General features: G+C 40.8%; 2 protein-coding genes across 3 annotated transcripts in view; one reads left to right on the top strand and one right to left on the bottom strand.

Moving 5' to 3' along the window:
* Positions 1-17,620, bottom strand: part of LOC139769295 (uncharacterized) — a 43,942-nt gene that overhangs the window by 9,620 nt on the left and 16,702 nt on the right. Inside the window, exons 3-6 of the mRNA XM_071700223.1 lie at positions 17,178-17,209; positions 16,209-16,296; positions 13,805-13,884; positions 2,369-2,412 (exon numbers count right to left, since the gene is read on the bottom strand). Coding sequence (XP_071556324.1) covers positions 2,369-2,412; positions 13,805-13,884; positions 16,209-16,296; positions 17,178-17,209 — 244 coding nt within the window. The remainder of the gene's footprint in view (positions 1-2,368; positions 2,413-13,804; positions 13,885-16,208; positions 16,297-17,177; positions 17,210-17,620) is intronic.
* On the top strand, positions 6,264-7,796 carry LOC139769297 (uncharacterized). 2 transcript variants are annotated; one of them, XM_071700238.1, is made up of 4 exons: positions 6,264-6,669; positions 7,027-7,214; positions 7,403-7,447; positions 7,519-7,796. In XM_071700238.1, exons 1-4 carry the CDS (start codon positions 6,599-6,601, stop codon positions 7,752-7,754), a joined length of 540 nt encoding a protein of 179 aa, XP_071556339.1. In that variant the 5' UTR covers positions 6,264-6,598; the 3' UTR covers positions 7,755-7,796. The 2 variants fall into 2 exon arrangements, 1 of the variants encoding a protein (XP_071556339.1); XR_011717512.1 differs by lacking the exons at positions 7,403-7,447; positions 7,519-7,796 and having other exon boundaries at positions 6,264-6,497; positions 6,618-6,669; positions 7,027-7,104.

The raw sequence follows: 17,620 nt of genomic DNA, 5'->3' as shown, positions 1-17,620 counted from the left end.
GCTTCTTTCGTGTACAAGAAGATTAGAGTCTCGCTTACGAAGATAAATTCGAAATTCAGGAGAGCGGCATAAAAACGCCGTGTAAGAACGTTTCGCTAAATAACTCTTCGAGCGAAGTAAAAATCCTTGTTGCTTGTAATGAACTTCGGTCCGTCACGTTTCAAACAGCGCGAAACGAAGCGACGCGACGGAAGGAGTCGGTCGGTTGCAGTGCACAACCTCGTGCATACTGATGGACGAGGGTGGGCAGTCGCATGCAAATATTGTTTTCGCTCGTGCCCCCGAGATATCGCCGACGAAGGGAATAAAAGGCGGACGGCGCACCCGGAATTGCACACGCCACTCCCCGTACGGCGCGCGAAGGTTGGTTTTCGGGCTACTGGAGTAGTCGCGAGGTACGACCCGAAGCGACGTGGTAAATGTGGCAATATGATATATACGTGAGAGGTACGTCAGTTCAAATAGCCTCTGGTAGATGGGAGAGATCCTGGTCGTCTCGTGCCGAGAAGAACACGAGAAGAAGATCCTAGTAGCGTAAGAGTGTAAAGCCTCGCCTTACGTGCACGTAAGAACCGCCGAAACGAGGAAGGACGTTAATGTCCGGCGTACATAAACATGAAAATATCGCCGGCTTGTTAGAGAGAGTCTTTCCAAGCTGCCGATTACTGCCGTCTTAAATCAATCCAACGATCCGAGTTCGGCCGCGTTCAATGTACGTATACGGATCGTGTCGCGAGATGCTCGGTGAATAGCTTTTGTGACGTGCCTGAAAATTAATATTAATTCGGGTTCGCGCGAAAGGAATATAAATATCCGCCTGTGATGCTTTCGAAACGCAACAATTTACATTTCGTTGTCAAAAATAATTATATACGCACCGAGATAATTCTCTCAATATACATTTACACGTGGAAACTTAAAAGAGGAAAGAAATTGGCGCACGACTCTGAGACACAAACTTAACTTCTTAATGCATTGGGGATTTAATAATTGATTTAATGAATAACGAAATACTTGTGTACGTGCATTTCTACGCGATCGACCGACGTCTCGGTATTAGGCATTGGATACACGGTATTGATAAATGCTAAGTGGTGGCCAATGGATGGGCAACTAAGCGGCTCCTTTTGCCTTGGAATGCGTCTCGACTCGTTCCTTCGACGGACCGTTCCACCTTCCAAGTTCGAGTTACTTGATTTATAAGTTTCCCACGTATACAAATCCGAGAGCTGTAAATCGTGATAACGTAACCGAGCATTGCACGTTCATGCAATTTCGACGCAAGAAATTCGGTTACGTTAGTTTCACATCTTATAAACTTCCTGAAAAATCTTGCAAATCCTATAAGAATTTCGAAAGTTTCGGATTTTGTGTAAGTTTAAAACAGTTCTCTGTCGAATAAATTTCAAAATTTCAAGCATCGTCTGAGGATCGCTGCCTTGAGAACGTGTACCTCAACGACAATAGATCCTAGATACATAGAGATTTAAAGATACCTCGAAATAAACCAGAGATCAAAACTCGATTCTTAAATTATGGTGTACACGTGTTCCACCGAATCCCGACGTAGTCTCATAGATATGACTGGCCGTTTGGCATGAGAAAAAATGGAGGGACAGAAACGCGAGGTTACACACGCGGAGAAGAGACGAAAAGGAAGAAAACGACGACGGGAACGAAGAAAAAGAACCGAGAGTAGAGGGAGGAGAAGAAGAAACGCTCAAGGGAACTTTCTTCTCTACTGGTTGATAAACGGCGGCAGATAATTAACAACGCCCCGGTATATACTTCGCGCGTGGGCGATCCTTCGCCTCTCGAACTCTCCGGTCGAATTCGTTTCCAATCGTCGTCGTCGTCGTCGTCTTTGTCGAATTCTCCTTCGTTCGAAACACAGAAGCCGGATCGTACAATCGCGCGAGTAAAACAACCACCGACTATTCTACATTCATTCTCACAACGTACAACACGGCCGAGCCGTAATCGAGAGAGTAAATTAGAAAGGGATGCGTCCGTACAGTCGTGATCAGCAGTTTCGTTCGAGCGAGGATTCCCACCAGAGATTTTTCTCGCCAGAAACACGAGTACCCGTCAGTGCGTTCGATGTTGCTTCTTTTTTTCTTTACGTTTGTTGGTACAAAGTTTCTTAAGAGCTATTTCCTACTGTTGTCGAACCTGATGCATTTTAGTTGGCGCCGATCACAGACATGAGTCTTGCAACTTTCATCAAACATCTCAGCGATGCGACTACTCGCGATCAATGCAAAGCGTTACATATTTGTCCAAGATTGTGGTAGATGCAATAAAGTTACTTCGATTTCTTGAGTCGAGGAACTTTGTTTCAAGTATATTTGAAGTAATGCAAACTCACCTTCACCGCATGTCGACGTGAAATCATCCATCACTTTAAAGAATCTGCAAGGAGAGAAAGCAAAAAATCTTTACTTTTGGCAACATTAGTGATTGCAATCTAGTTTTGTGACTTAATCTTTCAAAAAAGGCAATTGACATTGCAAAAAGACACAATTTACTTTTTAACAATCAATCTAAATTTGTATAGAATTTTACATGACCGGAGCCAGCTAAAGAAACTTTCCAACGAGAAATATATATATATATATATATTAGGGTACATATATGTGTTGAGTAGCATTTTGCGACTCTTGTTAATAATAATTAGTTCGTAGAATAACTTATTTAGTGAGCATTAACATTTTTGCCATCTAATTATTTATACGGATTATATCTAATTAGTTATCTCGGCTAAATAACGTAATTAATATCTCAAGCGCAATATTATAAGCATGCGTAATAACTGCGCCGCCTTTGAAAGGGCAGCAGCCTCTTATCCGTCCTTCATTCGCTGCCCGTAATTTTACGAAGCAGCCAGCGCGACGGCGATCGAATTTCCCCGGAGTCGATGAAAAAAGTAATCGGCTAAATAAATATTCAGGTACCGGTAACCGGTCGAGCAAACCGGCAGCAGTGTAATAGCTATGTAATAGGTATGCAGAACCCGAGCGGCAAACGAAGGAGTATGGTAATGAGACTTAAGAGCCGGAATGTTGTACGTCCTGAGTTACGGACGGGTGCAGGCGAGTAAGAGTCCTTTACGCGTCACGCAGAGGCGCTAAGAAGTTAAATCGATTCCAAATTATGTCATGAAAACACATCGCAACGGGGCTCACGCGTTTCCGACGTGGATTAATAATAGCTGCAGCGCCGGCGATTTTTCAGCGGCCAACACATTTCCCCTTTTGTCTCCTATAAACTTTACCGTGAACTTACTGGCGGCTTCTTTGTGATCTATGGGATAGAAGACAGGAGAAATGGAGAGACGAGAAAGAGATTTTTGAAACTTCGCAGATATTCGGAGATAGGGTGGCGGTTATATAATAATTTATGAGGGTGCAGTCGTGCATCACGTCGGTTTCCCTTCACCGTCGTTGCCGAGGGCGGAGAAGGAAAAGAATTCGTTAACGGATTAAGCCTACTTCGATTGCTCGATAAATTATATAAAAAGCTGTTCACGTGTCTTTTTCTTCGAGAATTTCTCGAAAATATTCCATATGCGCTGAGCCAAGCGAAATGTTTCGATAATAATTAATGCCAACGTGAAACTGATTTGTCTTGCATAAATTTAATATTTTACATCAACATTATGAAATCTTTCGCTCAAACTTTGCATAACCCAAGATTAATTAATAATTTGTAAGAGACACCAAGATCTCATGTTGAGATAAATTTAAGAAATATGCTAAGATTTAGTTTCCAAGGAAATGAGAATAGTGGTGACAAGCATGAAATCGTTTCATCCCCTTCACCGAACCTAGATAGATTTGGTTCTCCGAAAAGTTACTGTACGCTCGTTATTGTATTGGGGATTGGGTGGCCCAATTGTGGCGGTCTATAGAGGTTTAATAGGACCGTTTTAGTGCCTTTGGTCCCTTTCAACTCCGAAACGGACTCCCTACAGCACCGATTAGGCTAACGCGATTATAAGCACTAACTCATTCACGGCTTGCCGACTGGTCTCAACCACCGTTCAATATCGATAGGTTATAAGGTGAGAGATATTTATAACCTGCGAGGGCTTGTTAACTCATAATGACTCTCGAAATAGGTGCATCTCGTTTGGGATTGTACTCCAATCGAATCGTAAACATCATCGTTATTCTTAGGGGCATTAACTACATCAATACGTCTCCATAAGTTGAACAACCTAGTGAAGAATTCATTGTCATAATTCATTATCATAAAGTGCACATGAGATACGACAAATTTACACGACTCTATTCGCGACACATCGTCTGTGCAAGGTCAGTGCAAGGAATGAGATAAATCTTCCATGTATGTACGTATCGGTAGCGGAATAGCGCGCAACGTCAACTGTCACTCGCTCCCACGGTCGCGCATTTGTAATACTTGAAATATTCGTGGCGCGTCTTCCACGGTTCAAGAGCGTGACAGCACAATCACGAGGAGATGCATCTATCACGGGGGGGAAGTGTGGGCTACAGCCTTCTACGGGATGAAATATCGAAAGATAGCTGCCGGGGCTCCGCGTGCCGCGGAGCGGAGCGGCGCGCGCGGCGCGGCGCGGCGCGGCGCCGCCGAAACGTGAAAAATGACGAGCGTTAAATTAATTTGACTTTCGGATTTGAATTACAGATTCGAGACGGACGCGGAGGTGTCGTTGTACACGGCGCTTCGCGCTCTGCCCAGTAGGAATTCCCCTCGAAGAACCCAATATCGAGAACCAGCTCCATCATCATCATCATGATCATCATCATCATCGTTGGCGTCATCAGCGCGATGGCCATATTTCCGACGCCATCCCCCCGTCGGAAAATCAAAATCAAAAGCTCTCTGACCCGCTATGTAAGACCCGCGGCCATCAATATTTATAAAACCAGTCATCTATCAGTGGATGAATTCCTTCTAGGAATATTTTACTGCGTTGGCCGCTATGAATGCATAGATTTCACCGCGTATCGAGTGTTTACCTTTTTATTCAATATCGAGAAGTGTCATTTATCTTGAGCGTTTCTATGCTAGAGACCACAAACTGATCGATTCGGTTACTAGCAAATAGCTAAATGCAGTTCCGCTCGTTATGTCATATAATTTCGCGCGTTTTTAATTTGTCCTTCCGACCTGTTTTCCGCCCTTTAACAATTACAAAATTAATCTAGAATATTATATGTATATATATATTCTAGTATTCATACAATTACATAATATACACATAAAACTGGCACTATTAAAAATCATCTGTAATACTTCAACTATATTATCACGTAAATTCAACATTATTTAATTCAGTTATATTAGCAAGTAATATTGCTAATATGTAAATTTATCTTCATACGTCGATTCTTTTTTTCTACAATTTTTCTTAAATAATTATACTTTAATAGCGTTACATGTACGTGATGTTCTCGGAACAGTTATTACCGCATATTGCGAATATCATATGGTCTCCGCAACCAAGGTGTTAATGGAAACACGCTTTTACAATCTTCTCAAATCTAAGTGATATCGTCGCTAATTAACTGTAGGGCCTATCGAGATGACTCTGCCGATAACTCCAGTTTGTTTCGTGTAAAAACCGTAAAAATCACACGGAGAAGTTCGACCGGAATAAGGAGACACGCCTGTGAAACCGCGAAACGACGTTTATGGCAGCGCGATTGTCGGTCGTAAGTGGCGTTCATTTGAATATCACACGGTGTGTGGTCCTTCGCACGCGCCCACCGTACTACGTGCTCGCGCCCATTTGCGTGCGTACGTGTAACTTTCCTGGGAGATCACACGACCGGTCTATGTCATGCCATGAAGACGGCGCGATTGCGTAATCACACGTTATCTAGAAGCTCGATCGGAAGAACAACGCGTTGTGCTATTTAAATCTAATGAATATCAAGTTACAATTTTGCCGTCCGACAAAACGATGATAAATAAATACATCATGGCGCTCAGAATTTCAGACACACAGGCAACCCGCGTTGATTATCCGCGGGACACGTCAGGCTTTCGAAGTCCGTTAAACGAACAATTTTTTATTCCAGATTTCAATTGACTAACGTAAACGAGTCGAAATGTAAAAGAGAATCATTGTGCTCGATCGAAATAAAAACTTGTCTAGTCAACAGTGTTAAATGGCATTATACCTCGAACGATTCATAAGGCACTCGTGTCAAGATGAGTGAAACTTTATTTAACTTAGGTATATAAATATTTTCGTAAAATTCTTAAAATTCTTTTGGCCGAGATTACGTTTCTTATTTAAATTTTAAAAAAATTGTTTTTATATAATCACATCATGCAATAAGAATTTGAAATTTGCTTTGTTATTTCGTTTCAGTGTGCATTAATAATGTAAAAATGCAAGTTTAATCAAGTTTCCATTTACAAAGATATGATGCATATACGAATTATTCTGTGCTGTGAAGGATGATGAGAGAAGCAGTCGATAGGCCTTGATCGATCGACGCTATGTAGAGCTATAATTTTGACGTAATATTTCAAATTTGTAGAATTTTTCGGCACAACATTTTCAAAATTACGAAATAAGTATATTTGTTCTGTAAAATCGACTATGTGTACTTGCAATCCAGATACTAATACTACCAGAGAAGAATATCACACTGCACTTTCCGAGTTTGAGACGTATGTAACCTATATATAATTTTTTGCATTAACATTTTATTAAATATATAACTCCATTATTATTGAACATTGTTATCCAACACATTATCGTCAATATATAACAATTTCTAAACTAAACATATTGTTAGAAAATATAGATGATATAATCGATTATTTGAAAAAATATTTTCTATATTTAATCATGATAAAAATGTAACATAGTACATATTATATATATTATAGTATATAATATATATTATAATATATATTTCCTTCTTAATGTTATATGAACTTTCATAAACAGCGTTTTCACGATCAGAATAAAAGATCACCTCAATTTATTGAAAAAATACTAAAAAGTATGTGAACTTCAACTAGAACTCCAGAAGATCTGCGTACATCGACACGATATTATGAGGATGAATTTAGTCCAGAATATATCTCGACTCCAAAAAGAACTATACAACAAGATTATCAACGCTCTATTCCTCGAACCCGTTTAAGAACTACTCCACGTAGACTAGATCTTACAACTGGAGTGGCCATTGTTCCACGGCGAATTGATTGTAAATAGAAAATTCATGTATAATATGTAATAGTACATTATCATATAGATATAATGCAACAGTTAGTTTTGTTTCCTTGACACAAAATTGCTTCCAAATCAAAACTTTCTAATTTCTGCTGAAACTAATCAATAGGAAAATATAAAACAATAATTTAATCTAATCGTTCAATTAATTATGATTTTCAGTCGATGCAGCATCAGATGTCGAGGATACTGAGGAAGATATGGGCGGCAAGTTACATCATGATCAATGCATATTCAGATATGTGAATAATTTACACAAAATCGTTATATTTTTCTAGAGCTAGCAAGAGAAACATTAGAACGCTTGAGAAGTGCGGCACAACGTCCGACCCCTATCTCCGAATCGACTGTTGCTCCTGAAACGTATAGATTGAGACGTACAAGAGCGACACAATATCCAGGGGACTACGGAAGACAATACCCTAGAATGGTTAGGGTTACACCTTGCGGGAAATGCTTAAGAGTAAATAATTTAATGCATCTTCCTTCTTACGATACACAGATTTGTATATAAATTTAATATGCCTCGAATGAAAAACCAATGCAAATCTTCAAATTTGAATTAAAATCTATATCCCGAGAATATTTCTGACCAAGTTTCCTAAAGCAAAGTGTGTGGTCATCGCGATCAAAGCTGACCTAGAGCTAGCCTTCCTACTATTCCAAGCGCAGTTTTGGCTACCCTTTCTTCCGCCCATAAATTCGTTTTCTTTGATTTTTACCCATGTTTGCGTTTTGCGTCACTGTTTTTTTCCTTGCCCTACATTTAGACGAGAAGACAAAACTCTTTAAATCTACTGTGATGAATAAATTAAAAATCTGTCTATATAAATTACTAAGATATCTATAAATTATTAGAATACTAACGTAATTTATCAATTCTACTCTCTTGACAGATATAAAAGCATATCAAAGTAACTACTGAGATGCAATCAACTAATCTACACAAGTATGTACACTCGTGCTTGTTTGTATTTTACACTCTGCACAGTATATTTGATTTATATGTAAATATGATTTATTAGTAAACGCTTGAATTTTATTCAAGGTGTTGCAACGTACGCATAACACATGAAAAAAAAAACAAGAAAAAAATCCATGGCATAAAGAATAGTCGTGCGACGCAGCAGTTTTAATTGCAACAAGAATCCGCGTCCTGTTTCGAAATTCACGACCGCGGATTGTGTTTTCACGCAAGTACACACGGATCAGCGAAGTTGGCCCATCGCTGGACGTAAGATCGTTCGTGTTTGAGAATGTTTAATGCATGGACCCGCGCGGTCGTAGGTAGGTGAACGGTTAACCGATGTTTGTATGGCTGTACTCCCAGCACAGATCCCGGAACACCGAAGATATCGTAGAAGTACTGCGCAAACACTCCGACTGACTGTTTCTCAATCAGAGTCGCGTATACGGAAGGCGCACGGTTATAGCAGCACTCGGTACACGCCTGTTTTCACGGTCATCCAATCTCCAAAGTGCGCAATTTGTCATCATATAAAATACATAGCTTAAAATATACTCAATTTTAAAGATGCGACTATATCTCCATTCAAAAATGAATAATTCATCCAGCTAATAATTGCAGAAATTGATCGATTAGAACAGTTATCGAAAATAAAATACTTGGACGACAAATTGGATTAATTAAAGTCTATCATACACGTAACATGATTGATAGGTAGAGCGTAATGAGACAAATCTGAAAATTCAGGATTAGACAAGAATTTTTCTCTGTAAATCAACGTTTATGAATATATAATATTCTTTAAGATAAAATCTTATCATAGAATTAATTAGATAATAAGATTTCGTCATTTTTACATTCTCAAAGATTGATTATAAATGCTCAATTATATCGAATATTAAATAGTGTTCAGGGACTAGTTTTTGTTGAGAAGAAGATTAATATTGACCCAGGAATACATTCTTATACATGCATTATCATTTCTGACCAAGGATGTCCGATCAATTTGGCGAGTTCTCGGAAGAACGCGTTGTATTGGTATTTCGCGCGAAATCACCTTTGAGCATCATTGCCTGGTATCGCACGGAGAATGGACGGCGCGGCGGGACGGCGCGGCGCGTGCACGGACGAAACGGGCACGCGAAGACGCGGAGGACGCGAGTGGTGGCGAATTTACGTAATGAAGCGATCGCCCGGGTGGTCCCGAGCGTGAGACGCGCGTACGCACGTTCCTTCGTCGTTCCCGATGCGAGACGCTTGCCAAGATGGAGAGAACAAAGAGAGGCGAGAGCAGGAATCTCTCCTCTTTCTCCTCGAGGACGACTTGTAGCTCCGGCGTCGTTCAGCTCTCGAGCCGCGGCGAGCCGAATTAACGGCACCGGAAATACGAAGCAACGTGCACGCGCTCGGACGCATTATGCGCATGGAAGAGAAACGCGCGCTCGCGCGTTTACCACCCACAATCATTTGCTAAAACGTGCCTCTCCCGTGATTTCCACGCGGCACGCACCGTCGGAGTACCGCGGCCCCGTAAGACGCCACACGTCAGAATATTTGAGATGGGTTCGCCCCGAGCGCTAAGGGAACCAATCACCAAATCTTTCAGGGAAACATCGTCGAAGTTTATGTTAGCGCGATCATCAAAAGATTATCCCACCCCCTTCCAGTAAAATATAGATTTCTTCAATACAGGAGAACTCTTAAGACTCTTTAATTACGTTTGGCTTGTTAAAATTCTTAACAGAAGAACAAGATATACCACATATGCTATTTTAATATCAGTAGCTGTAATTCGAATGACAATCAAAGAAATGCCATCTAATAATGTTAATTATATTAATAATGTTAATAAATTAAATTTTATTTCATAAAATATCTCAGTATATCTTACAATAGAACCGATCCGATAGATACATAGAAAAAACAGGCAAAAAAACCATGCACGGCTTATACAAGTATAAAAAATCCGAACCATTACTGCAGTTCTAGAATCGTGCATCAGGCTCACATTGCGCACGCTTGCGTTTCAATTAACATCATGTTTCACGTGAAATTGCTTAATCCGCCACACACGAGACTAATGAACCGCTATCAACGTGATTATCGTTGGTAACCGAAAACGTTTACGGAACGAACACTACCAAATAACGGCTTGCATGTTGCGGGAACCAAAACCACTAATAATTTCTTGAAAATAGTAACATTAACGTTCTATTTGCGCGGCACTTATAAATAACAAGCCATATTATTTAATTCCAAATTACAAATTTATTTATTACCTATATATATGTGAAATATCAATCCTAAATATATATATATGCGTAAATCATAACTTAATAATTATACAGAAAACTAAAACTCCCAATGTTGGATAACACAAACTAATAATATGAAATTGCCTCTACGAAAAACGATATAATTTACGATATAATTTATGTCTTTATTTTACATCTTTTTATTAACTTTCCCATTAAGTAAATCAATTATCGAATAAAGGCAGGCACTTGTTGCCGTGAACCCCGTTAACCGACCACTCAAAGAACGCAATTAGCCGCGTGAAATTTAAGACTCCGTCCCGAGCGAGAGTAATATCGTCCGTTCTTTCTCCGCGATTTCTCCTTTAATCACCGATCGTCAATCCTGAATACTGCGCTGCGAAATAAGGAAACGTCGTTTACCTTCCAAATACCATTTTCGAGTGTCAACGAGCGTAAGCGCCCGCTGTAAGGCTATTTTTGGCACGTTCGCTTTTGGCGCTTCGTAGACGCATTCGCGAAGATATCCTTGAGGCAAAGGATCAACACTTTCGATCTTCCAGACGCGTGACGACCGCGAGACGCGCGAAAGAGAAGAAATTCCGGTCAGTGTAAGTTAACATTACTGCCTGATAAATTCCGCTGATACGAGCACCACGACCTCCGAAGGATGGGGCCAAAAAGACAAGTAGGAAAAATTCAGAGAAAGGTCGACTCCAATAGGTGGCCTCCTTGCCATCTCCTTGCGCGATGTCTATGTTGGTTTCGCCTTGCTCACCAATCTCACCTTTTCGTCCACCTCCGCGTTTTCGTCAGAGTTCAAGGATATCTAGGATATTAAACGGCGCCTAGTGTTTTTTCACCCCTGGCAGCACTCCGTTCTGCCTCTTTCACCATTTCTCTTTCTCTCTTTCTCCCTATCTCTATTTCTTCCTCGTATCGGCCTCACAACGGCACAGCGCCGGTAACCGATCCAATCCTATCAAGGATGCAGTTAATTACACGTCGCGCAACAGCCGAGCCACAAAGCCATCAGGTCTCACTCAAAGAGATCAACAAAAGAGTAGTGCGCCGGGACCAGACGGGCATCCGCGCGATAGGCTATTCGCATACCTGTCGGCTATTAACCGCTGATGCGAATCACCGTTTTATCCTCGAATTATACAAATCGGGCCGCGTCCTTTGTGCGGGCCGATCGACGACCGAGAGAGGAGAGCGAGAAGTCGGATGATCGCGCGAAAGGTCGTGCTTTGACCCGCTCGGCTGGCTCGCGAGTGGTCAACATTGTTCCCGCGCATTAAAGAAATATATCTCACGTATTTATTTCCCACTCGATCGAACGAGTAAATAGTATTTAAATGCGGTAGCCGTCGAAAAATTCGGCCCGACGCGACGTGACGTCGTTAAAAATTTACGCGCGTGTCATGTTCTTCGCGCGACGCACTTATGCGAATGTTTTTAGTAGCGCCTTCGCCGCGAGAAATAATTGCGTCGGATATCGCCGTAGAACGTCTTCATATTTCTCCACGAACGCAAACATTTCCCAACACACTTGGGAGCCGGACACTGATAATTAATACTTTTATTATCGTAATAATAAATAGTTTTTATACGTCGTAAGAAACTGCCGCTAATTACGGCGCTCTTGCATTACTCTTCCTCGATCGTATAACGCAATCCTTACACATTATCCGACCGTGTAGCACTTAGGGATGTGGATGTCCTTTGCACGCACACGATAACGGAGAGAGAGAGAGAGAGAGAGGACGAAAGCATCAGAGAGAGACAGGAGACGGAAGACGAGCAGGAGAATATGGGTACGGTGCACAATGTTCGGTAAATCATTGGACGTTTATTGCAGTTAATTAGTCGACTGACCAGCCCCGTCAGACCACTTTGCATGTACCATTCGAAGCAGAAGAGCTACACACGTGCGCGTGATGGCGCCGTACAAAGGTTAACACGCGTCTCCATTCCGTACGAGTAAAGTACGAAGAATTGGACGTTATCTTGAACATCAGAATTTCGGGAATTTTATTCAACCCGTTTCGGCTACTTAACGACCATTGGATGAGAATTTTAGTAATTGCATCTTCTCCGTTCAAGGACCGCAAGGTCCTTCGTGATCGATTAAGATAAGCGGAATTGTTATAGCTATTAATATTCTACACAATCTATATCAATAACCATATACATTTTTATAAATTTCTTACTTTCCGAAAGTATAACAATAATTTTATAAAAACAAAAAATACTCTGCCCTCATTTAAAATAATTTTTTTAAGTAAAAAAAATTAAAAAATGTAAGATTGTAGTTTTTTGTTATAGCTTTAATATTTTATTATCGTTAAAATATCTTTAAAAAATATAATATAATAATAAAAATGCAGTTTTAAGTATCGAAAGAATGCCTAATATTATATTTTTTTTATACACGATGTACATTTTTAACCAAAGATGTCAAAAGACATAACGAAAACTAGAAATTTCTTCGTCGTTTGAGAAACCACGTTTATCTAATAATATTATTAAGCGTGGAGTTGCAGATCACAATTGGCAAATAATTAAAGCCAAAAAAAATCGTCGAGATACTCGTAACTAAACTCATTCCTCACTGCAATGTGAACCAAGGTATTCCGAATAGTGTAACACGATTCGCTGTATAGCTGACGCTTTACGGTCTAAATTAGTGAACGAAAATATCCAAGGAAGGAGAGAAAGAGAGGAAGAGGAAGAGAAAGAGAAAGAGCGTTGAGCGATAAATTTCAGACGCGATATTCGCCCCTGGTTTCTCGACGGCGGAATGCCGAGAACCAGAAAAACGGTACATGCCGGGCTCGGCTTCCTTGTTAAAGTAACATGATTTGCAGGCGAATGATTAACCGGCCGTCACCTGCGCTATGCGAATCGCGCGCTGATCAATCGCCAATCGCCATGAAGGGATAATAAATATGAAATACGATTGGCATTAAGCGAGAGGTTAACATAAGTCGTACCAGAAAAGGTTCACGTTGTCTTGCACGCGTGCCTGACATTAAATCGAATGGATTGTTAGATTCAATGGAGAGCCATTCCATGTCAGACTAATCTTTTTTTAAGTACACATAAATAATTTTCCTGAATTTTAATCAGTTTAAAATATGTTACGACAAAAGAAGTTTTAAGACTACATATATCTGCAAAATTCGCAATTTTCAAAGATGTATTTTAAGCAAACTGAGACTTTTAATGATCAATATCATACATTTATCGAGCTAATATAAATATCACGAGCACCGTTATGTCATTGACGTTTTATATAATTGTATCTAGCATTGTAAATAAAATCATTCGCATACTTACTTTTCGATTATATCCCTAGTTGGTATCTTCCTCCCTGGAATAGCAATCTTCTCATATTTAACACCAGCATTTGTAAATTCCTGTAACAGAACCGTTAACAACATGAACAATCACATGCATATGTGATGTTGCGTAATAAAAACATAATATTCTCCGTCGCATGAAACGCAGATGCATTAATAGGACGCGTATTGAATTGAACACGCGTATAATCTGATCGACCAAGCTATTGTCCTGTTAAACCGCCCCGGCGCACTCATTAGCATCGCTAATTATCACACGTAAACCCGTCAATTACAAACAATGCGGATAATCATACGTTTCTGAGTGCGAACGTGTTATTCAAGTACGACGTAAACTGAACGTTCGGAAATCGAAACAACCGATCATTAGATACAAAATTTGCAAGGGCGGAAAGGAAAAATACTCTGTAGACTAATCGACACGAATGAAAGAAAGATTCACTATCATTTGTATCTCGAAAAGAATTATTTGATACCCGCGTGTCCGCCTAGAAGCAACAACGTATGTTACATATTCATGAATCTCGCTATTATCTGTCTCTTGATACTTCCAAACGCACTATTAACAAATTTGAACAGAAATAAGCTACTAAATATAATATAAAAATAAATCGTTGCGAAAAAATATGAATAACATGATACAAAAATTAATTAAAAAATGGAGCAATATCTTGTGCTCCGTTAACATTTATCGTCATCTTTAAAAAACGCCGTTTAACAATAACAATAATAACACAGTAACTCTAACCTGAGTGATGTCAGATAACAGTTACGACTAGTTTTTCCACTCTGATGACAGATCACGTCATAATAATCAATCTTTTCGACTTTGCTTTTAGCGAGATATTAGAAACTCAATCCTGGTGATCGTGCACTATTGCGCTTAATGGCTATATCGAACCTATTTTCTTTTCTCGGACCGTCGATAATGCGCAAGAAATTCTTTCGCACGTTCAAGAATATCTCCGATTTTCAATCATAATAAAAGCAAAATTACAAGTTACTTTACAATAAATCAGAAGGAAAGAAAATTAATTCTCGAGAACGAGAAATTTTATAATAACAATTACACTTATAAATAATTCTCTTCATATAGAAGAGATTCTCTAACCGTATCTAATGGGGCTTATCATATTTCTGAAATTTTAAGAAGAAGAAGATAGAAAACTCAGCGTGCACCGCGTACGCAAACAGCAAGAGTTTTGTATATGTATAAATATACACAAAACTGGGAGAGTAAAAGACACATCTAATGATAAAATCTTTACGAACCGGTATGCGAGATCCTTTGTCTCTACAATCTTGTTTTCCCCCATGACATCGGCCACGGGCAGGAAAATTAAAGGACCGACTAAGCGCTTCATTATACATGTATAATGCGCTCTAATTAGGCGTGGGCGACACCGAGAGAGATCTCTCTGTTAATTATCGTTGCCCCGCAGCGCTATTGATGTTCACGGCGGCGTGTATAATGTTTTTTTAAAACATATATCCCCCTGGGATTCCTCACTCTCCTCGCGTGGCAAATGGCTGTCCAAACGTCGGTGGGGCCGGGGCAAAAAGCGGAGGAGCGACTGAACCGACTCCACGGCTTATTAATATAATTGATCGGTCTTCGGTCCTTCTTTCTGACAGCTGACCCAGAAAGCATCGCGGACACATTCCCGTTCGGCACAACGGCTCGGACCGGCAGTCAGTCAGCCGATCGAGTCGTTGTGGCAGCTGGCTATTCCAAAAATCTAATAATAAGTTCATTAGCTCCCGGCCCCTCTTACCCTCGCTACAAATTAGTCGGACCGCTCTCGGAGCGTTCTCAAGTCGGAAACTGACCCTGATGCGATATTAGAATGTCAAAGCGAGAACGAACGAAGAGGGGCAGACAAAACCGGGGGAGATATGATAGACGAACAACGATAACAGATAGTTGAACCGTGAAGTTTGAGAAAAAGAAAGAGAGAATTTGTATATCTGCCCGATCAAGGAATGCAGCAGGTGACAACTTGCGGGAGAGTGAAAAGAGAAGACGTCTCTCATCTCGAGTTACTAAAAGGTAAGGGAGCGCGTGCATAAACATAGCGAATTACGGCTTGAAATTCGAACGATACGCGATATGTTTCCGCATTAAATTCATGTAGCTGCATCAGTATTATTTCATCAAACGATATTGCCTGCGTATGGCCCCTTTTTAATCGCGTGTAACAATCTCAAATTTATTTATTTTCTACGTTACGTTCTGTAACATGTTTAAAACATTTTTCTCAAAATTAGCGTGATTATCGGTATGTATTAATTATCGATTATGTAGAGCGATTATTGTTCAAGTCGGTAAAAATCAGTCGTTTGGTTATGCTAAAATCAAGTTTCGGCTTTGTACCCCTTACCTTTTTGTCATAGTAGCGATAAGTATTGGTCAAGTCGACGATATACTTGAGATGAGGAAAGGCTTGCAGCAATTTTGCAGTAGTAAATCTGCAACAACGGACACATGGCCGGATTATAATGTGCGCGCTGAGTGGTGTTCCAATTTATCGATCGCTCGTAAAATTCCTGCACTACTTGAATCATAAAACGTCTTTCTTCGTTTATAGATATAAAAAAGATAGGAGAATCTAGTCGGTTAAGACGGCGTACACAGAGGGAGATTCTTCTCGAGGGGCGCGATCTGTACGACTGGATGATATATTAAGGAAAGCAAGGAACCGAGGCTCCAAACGAAAGGGATCGGATTAGGCGGGGGTGTCGGCCCAAATAGTTTCACCATCCCTTTCGATATATCAAAACCTTTGAGAGACGTACCAGGTGCGTGCGTGCGTGCGTGCGTGCGTGCGTGCGTAGATACAGAAACGAGCACGACCACGCTTTGCCCCGAATGATTTCCCATAAATAAACAACCCTCGCTCGTGTCCGCGCCGAAATGTTATTAAAAAAAAAAGCTCGTGAAATTTATTAGGATACACTGGTCGATTTAAAAGCAATTAGCGGCGAGCTAATGTGACCCGGCAGATTTATGTAGCTGAGAGTTCTCGAGTGAGAAGTATCACGTCTCTCTTCGAACGCACCACTATAATCATTACTATAATTTCCACGAACGGCCACGATTTATCGACGAACGACTAATACTCCTTTCTTTTTTCTTTTCGCGCGTCGGGTTACCGCGACGCGACACCACTCCGCGTCGGATCTCGCTAATGTGCTTTAGTACGCTCATGCATCATCTCCTGTCTACAAGGAGAGAAATTCTGCACCGTGTTGTAAACGCGGTACAGATATTTGCGGAATGAAAGAGAGGCGGTTGGCCGGCGATGTTTACACGAGAGGTGTCCAAACGACAAGTCATCCCCGATACTCACCGTTGCTCCGGCTGCAGATTCTTCGCTATCGCCTGAAACAAAAAAGAAGACAACATTCATCACCGAGGAAAACGCCAGCGAGAAATAATTAATAACCCTTAGCTTAGCGACAGCCGCGACTGCAGCGGTGCTTCGGGAGAAACTTTGAACGGCATCTCTGAACGACTTCATCTCCGCGATGATTACCATCGCTGCATACCTTCGTCTCGTATGAGACCCGTACGGATGTATGTACAATATCGCAAGTCATCCCCTATTTCTAGTTAATTAATAGCGCAAGCTTAATAGACCGCACGAGACCATCGCGCGCCGCGATCACGGATCGCATATATCGCTAACGAGTGATTGATTGACTCGAGTCTCACGTTAAATAACGATACGCGATGACGTCGGTGGTGAACACCGGTGAGAAACCTTAAAGGCACGCTCCCGCCACGGGCACG

The sequence above is a fragment of the Temnothorax nylanderi genome, unplaced genomic scaffold (assembly GCF_030848795.1).
Source record: "Temnothorax nylanderi isolate EJ_2023f unplaced genomic scaffold, tnyl_v1.0 TNYL_tig0021_pilon, whole genome shotgun sequence".
Classification (NCBI taxonomy): Eukaryota; Metazoa; Arthropoda; class Insecta; order Hymenoptera; family Formicidae; genus Temnothorax; species Temnothorax nylanderi.
This window is presented reverse-complemented; position numbering and strand designations above follow the sequence as displayed.